General features: G+C 37.4%; 1 protein-coding gene across 2 annotated transcripts in view; it reads right to left on the bottom strand.

Annotated features, from left to right (window-relative positions):
• Nucleotides 1-5,932, bottom strand: part of plekha3 (pleckstrin homology domain containing A3) — a 13,660-nt gene extending 7,728 nt beyond the window's left edge. The window contains exon 1 of one of the 2 annotated variants that reach the window (XM_015392862.1): nucleotides 5,643-5,932. In XM_015392862.1, the coding sequence (XP_015248348.1) occupies nucleotides 5,643-5,697 (55 nt within the window). In that variant the 5' untranslated portion in view covers nucleotides 5,698-5,932. Of the gene's footprint in view, nucleotides 1-2,930; nucleotides 3,220-5,642 lie in introns of those variants that run through there. The other variant, XM_015392861.1, reaches the window with a different exon arrangement.
• Between the last annotated feature and the right edge of the window lie 743 nt (nucleotides 5,933-6,675).

Genomic DNA, 6,675 nt, shown 5'->3' with positions numbered 1-6,675 from the left:
GCAAGATGCTTCAGACAAACCGGCCACAACCAAACTTGCTTGTGAACCTTCCGCCACAACAATCCTGCCCTCTTGATAAACAATTGCATTCACTTTATTAACTCGTGTAAAGTCGTGCACCACTCGGGAGAATTTGGAAATCCGACGGTTGGAACAGCTGCTTCCCTACGACTTTAAAAAGAACTGTAAGAAGATGGTCAAATGAAGCCAAAGCAGCCCTGCAAGGTTGTTTTGAGGCTACAGACTCGCATACACTGTGTTAACCACATGGAGAGCACATCAACACAATGAGTGTATGACCAACTACATAACATTCTGTGCAGATAAACCATCCCTACCAGAACTGTGAAAGGTTTTCAAATGGATAAATCATTGGTTCACAAGTGATCAACGTGACTACTACTTCTCAACATGAAAAATAAGCCTTTAAGAAAGGAATCAATGAGAATATACAGAAGCAGCTTAAGGTCAAGATAAGAGAAAGCAGGAGGCATACCTGAAAAGAATGGAAAACAAGTTCCAGTCGAACAATATCAGAGATGTGTAGTCAGTGATGAATACAACTAAAGGACTGAATAGATTAAACAGGTTCAGTTCAGGATCAAGCTCCGCATCCTCCTCTCCTGCACAGTCACATAGACATCCTGTCCTCCGCTGCCATTGATTCTCCAGTTTGTTGTCAGCCAAATCAGAAGATGCTGTTAGATGGTAATAAAAAATTGTCAATTTTAACGTTTTATTTAGATTATAAATATATATGTAATAAAAATAATCCTATTTTTGATGTTTTAAAAATTAAGACCTACGAAAGACTGAGTTAAGACATTTGAATACCAATTAAGGCCTTAGTTTTATTTTGAAGAATTAAATGCCTTTTAAGAATTTTTAAGGACCCACGGAACCCTGTCATCCTTAGTCTGATCCTGGAGACAGTTCCAGTGATGTGGAAGACCTTTTTGCCTTGTTCCAGTGCCACAAAAGACTACGCCAACAGTCCTCAGTGAGTATAGACAAGTTTCCATGACATCCCACATCATGAAGGTCCAAGAGAGACTTCTGTTTTTTCAAGTCAGCAAGCAAATAAGCAGCTATAAGGACCCCTGCAGTTTGCTAATCACCGTGGAGTTGGTATTGAAGATGCCATCTTGTACTCCATTTACACTACCCTCTGAAAACCAAACCGTGCCGAGTTCACGCTGAGATTGGATCAGTTAACTGTACCTAGCACGGTTGGCGATCTACACTACTACTGCTCTCTAGAAGTAAACAAGAAAACAACATGGCGGTGCCCATAACATTCAGGAAGTTATGTTTTGTTATCATTGTAATATTTCACTGTTTGCAGAGTCAGGCAAAAAAAGGCAGCCTTTGGTGAATTTACAGAGTCTGCTTTTGGGAATTAGATACGACAAACGATAGTCTAAAGTGAAGAAGATTATGGGCAACAGTGAGCATCCTCTTCAGAAGACTTTTAAAAAATAGAGTGTCTTCAGTCAGAGGCTCCCCCAGATCCGGTGCAAGACAGACTGCTACAGATCCTCCCTGCCTACAGCTATCAACACCTGGAAAGAAATAATCTGTAAATTACTGCAACATGTAATTTCCCTATGTGATTAATAAAGCATTTTTGAATTGAATGTGTTTAGTTAACATTCACAACAATGGTGCTGAGGCATAAAGAGAAAATCAATGGTAATATTATGGGAATAATACTCTGAGCAGCAGGGAGGGATTCTGGGTTTGCAGTGTAAATAACCTATTTTCTACTGACAGCAATCCGTTTATGTATTCAAACTTTTTTATACAGATTGTCTCAATGAAACCCATTGTCCTATTGTGTATCGATCAATGGGTAATAATGTTAGTATGATATCAGTTTAATCTGTTAGTTATCTAGTTTCTTTTTTGTATTTTTCAACTTGTCTTTTTCCTAAGCCTCTGAGGGAATTGATTACGGTGAGATATCAGAGGTGTGAGCAAGAACCGTCCGTTCAAATGCTGATTGGTCAGCCTGTTTATGAGTACACCTGCTTTTGGTTTGATTCTTTTCTCTGTGTTCTACTTTTTATTTAAACAAAAAAACGTTGAGTGTTTTGCGACAATGACCCTGAAGATGGCCACCGTCCGATTGTCTGTCATTAAAGTTATTTCCTAGTATTTTGGTTTTTCCTGTTAAACCTGCAGCCACAATTAAGACCTGAAACTATAAAAATAAATGATTAACAGCTTAATTATAAAGCTGACACATCTTCCTCACTTTGATGCTGTTGTCTGCGATTCTGCTTCAGTAGAGATTTTTTTTTCTGGTCCTTTAGTGGAGTTAAATGTGTTTTTATTTTTACCTGATGAGTCTGTTAGCTCCATGCTGCTCTTTGGGCCACAATGATTAACATGTTTTACTGGTAGAAGCTGCAGAGCAGCGTGGCATGTGATCAATATGGTCAGTGTGGGTGCTCCATAGAATAGCCATCTCTGTTATTTACACACAAGCTTTGGTCATAAAGGTCAAATCCTGAACTTCCTGCTTCCTGGGATGAGTTTGTATCAACAGAGAATGACTGTTACTGTCTGCAGCTGTTTGTGATTCTATTAACAGACATGATCAGTGTCACTCTAAATGACACATGTAAGCTAATGAGGAATTTAGACTAAAGTTTTATATCTACATTACCATATTCATGATGTAAGTTTGTAAAATGAGATATAATGTAAAATAAACTATTGATTTTTTTTAAATTAGAGGCTTAAAGTAAATGTACATTTCTAAATAGTCAAAAATTTGAGAATAAGACAACATATATATTGTGAATTTCAAATGAACTCTAAATATATAAAAAATCAGATTATTCACCTTAAATGGAAAACGTTTAAATTTTTAGTAGTTTTTTCTTTTTCATTAATATTCCTCCAGTAAAACACAGAGCTCTTACCCGTCATGTAATTAGTCCACTTGTATAAAATCCCCTCCATGACTTCCCCAAACATCGGCTGATGAAGCTGCCTGTTAGCTAGCAGCTAAAGCTGCTAACTGGCTAACGGTCGTTTACAAGCGGCGCTCCTCTAAAAATTAATGTGATTATTTCCTGAAAGGTGCTGCTGGACGGACACCTTTAGACCGACAGGTTGGGTTTGTTCGCAGCAGAACATCGTCTCAGCGGGCGGTCAGCTGATAATGGAAAGTATCAACAAAAACAGAAGCAGTCCATCTACGGCAGCCTGTGAGGGACAGTTGCACAATCCTAAGCCTCATTAAGAATAATATGGCGATAAAAAGGCACTGGTTTTCCCTGTGGGCTGCGCAGGCTGCTTTAGTGAAAGTGAATGCTTGCTTATCTGAGGTGATTTGATCTGACTATAAATCCATTTGTTCAAAGAAGATCTTAGAGAGAACAGCGTGTTTAGGGGAATGAAGAGTGTGACACAGCTGGAAACCTTCAGACATACAAAATATGTCTACATTTTATAAGTAGCCAAACTTCGAGAATATGGATATGTATGGATACGGAAGAGGATTAGGGCCACTGGGAAAAAAGTTAACTGATTTTTTTTTTTTTTTTTATCAGTTTAGTATGGGAAAAAAGTCAGAATTCTGACAGAATTCTGATAATAAAAAAGTCAGAATTCTGAGATTATAGTCAGAATTCTGAGAAATAAGTCAGAATNGTCCAAGATAAGTCATTACAGTTAACATAAGCCTGAAAACAGGGGCGGATTTAGGAAAATCGGTCTCCGCCAGTCACGTGACATTTGTTGCTAAGACGCCATTTTAGGTGGAAAAGGCATAGTGTACCGCGCCCGAGGTAAACAATTGACGTCACTTGGCGGAGACCGATTGAAGATGCCATCTTGTACTCCATTTACACTTCCCTCTGAAAACCAAACCGTGCCGAGTTCACACCGAGATTGGATCAGTTAACTGTACCGAGCTTGGTTCCTTTCAACCATTTACACACCACGCTAGCACGGTTCCTCGCCTTCAAGTGGCGATCTACACTACTACTGCTCTCTAGAGGCAAACAAGGAAAACAAAATGGCGGTGCCCATAACATTCAGGAAGTTATGTTTTGTTATCATTGTAATATTTCACTGTTTGCGGAGTCAGGCAAAAAGGCAGCCTTTGGTGAATTTACAGAGTCTGCTTTTGGGAATTGGATACGACAAACGATAAAGTGAAGAAGATTATGGGCAACAGTGAGCATCCTCTTCAGAAGACTTTTAAAAAATAGAGTGACAGACTGCTACAGAAGATCCTCCCTGCCTACAGCTATCAACACCTGGAAATAAATAATCTGTAATTTACTGCAACATGTAATTTCCCTATGTGATTAATAAAGCATTTTTGAATTGAATGTGTTTAGTTAACATTCACAACAATGGTGCTGAGGCATAAAGAGAAAATCAATGGTAATATTATGGGAATAATACTCTGAGCAGCAGGGAGGGATTCTGGGTTTGCAGTGTAAATAACCTATTTTCTACTGACAGCAATCCGTTTATGTATTCAAACTTTTTTATACAGATTGTCTCAATGAAACCCATTGTCCTATTGTGTATCGATCAATGGGTAATAATGTTAGTATGATATCAGTTTAATCTGTTAGTTATCTAGTTTCTTTTTTGTATTTTTCAACTTGTCTTTTTCCTAAGCCTCTGAGGGAATTGATTACGGTGAGATATCAGAGGTGTGAGCAAGAACCGTCCGTTCAAATGCTGATTGGTCAGCCTGTTTATGAGTACACCTGCTTTTGGTTTGATTCTTTTCTCTGTGTTCTACTTTTTATTTAAACAAAAAAACGTTGAGTGTTTTGCGACAATGACCCTGAAGATGGCCACCGTCCGATTGTCTGTCATTAAAGTTATTTCCTAGTATTTTGGTTTTTCCTGTTAAACCTGCAGCCACAATTAAGACCTGAAACTATAAAAATAAATGATTAACAGCTTAATTATAAAGCTGACACATCTTCCTCACTTTGATGCTGTTGTCTGCGATTCTGCTTCAGTAGAGATTTTTTTTTCTGGTCCTTTAGTGGAGTTAAATGTGTTTTTATTTTTACCTGATGAGTCTGTTAGCTCCATGCTGCTCTTTGGGCCACAATGATTAACATGTTTTACTGGTAGAAGCTGCAGAGCAGCGTGGCATGTGATCAATATGGTCAGTGTGGGTGCTCCATAGAATAGCCATCTCTGTTATTTACACACAAGCTTTGGTCATAAAGGTCAAATCCTGAACTTCCTGCTTCCTGGGATGAGTTTGTATCAACAGAGAATGACTGTTACTGTCTGCAGCTGTTTGTGATTCTATTAACAGACATGATCAGTGTCACTCTAAATGACACATGTAAGCTAATGAGGAATTTAGACTAAAGTTTTATATCTACATTACCATATTCATGATGTAAGTTTGTAAAATGAGATATAATGTAAAATAAACTATTGATTTTTTTTAAATTAGAGGCTTAAAGTAAATGTACATTTCTAAATAGTCAAAAATTTGAGAATAAGACAACATATATATTGTGAATTTCAAATGAACTCTAAATATATAAAAAATCAGATTATTCACCTTAAATGGAAAACGTTTAAATTTTTAGTAGTTTTTTCTTTTTCATTAATATTCCTCCAGTAAAACACAGAGCTCTTACCCGTCATGTAATTAGTCCACTTGTATAAAATCCCCTCCATGACTTCCCCAAACATCGGCTGATGAAGCTGCCTGTTAGCTAGCAGCTAAAGCTGCTAACTGGCTAACGGTCGTTTACAAGCGGCGCTCCTCTAAAAATTAATGTGATTATTTCCTGAAAGGTGCTGCTGGACGGACACCTTTAGACCGACAGGTTGGGTTTGTTCGCAGCAGAACATCGTCTCAGCGGGCGGTCAGCTGATAATGGAAAGTATCAACAAAAACAGAAGCAGTCCATCTACGGCAGCCTGTGAGGGACAGTTGCACAATCCTAAGCCTCATTAAGAATAATATGGCGATAAAAAGGCACTGGTTTTCCCTGTGGGCTGCGCAGGCTGCTTTAGTGAAAGTGAATGCTTGCTTATCTGAGGTGATTTGATCTGACTATAAATCCATTTGTTCAAAGAAGATCTTAGAGAGAACAGCGTGTTTAGGGGAATGAAGAGTGTGACACAGCTGGAAACCTTCAGACATACAAAATATGTCTACATTTTATAAGTAGCCAAACTTCGAGAATATGGATATGTATGGATACGGAAGAGGATTAGGGCCACTGGGAAAAAAGTTAACTGATTTTTTTTTTTTTTTTTATCAGTTTAGTATGGGAAAAAAGTCAGAATTCTGACAGAATTCTGATAATAAAAAAGTCAGAATTCTGAGATTATAGTCAGAATTCTGAGAAATAAGTCAGAATCCTGACCTTTTTCTCATACTAAACTGAAATAAAATTATAAAATCAGTAAACTTTTTTTTTCCAGTGGCCCTAATCCTCTTCCGTATATGGATCAGACAGTATTAAAACGAAGTTTTGCAGTTATATTAAAAAAAAAAAAATTGTAATTTGCCCTTAACGTTTAATAAAATGTAACTTTAAAAAAAAGAAAAAAACACACTAGTTTCAGAAAGACATGCAAAGTACTAATACAAAGTTTATATATTTAACATTTATATCATGATATTTTGTTCCATGTCATCATAAGCAGTACTCCAGTTTA

Source organism: Cyprinodon variegatus, unplaced genomic scaffold (genome assembly GCF_000732505.1).
Source record: "Cyprinodon variegatus isolate N-32 unplaced genomic scaffold, C_variegatus-1.0 Scaffold611, whole genome shotgun sequence".
NCBI classification, from domain to species: domain Eukaryota; kingdom Metazoa; phylum Chordata; class Actinopteri; order Cyprinodontiformes; family Cyprinodontidae; genus Cyprinodon; species Cyprinodon variegatus.
This window is presented reverse-complemented; position numbering and strand designations above follow the sequence as displayed.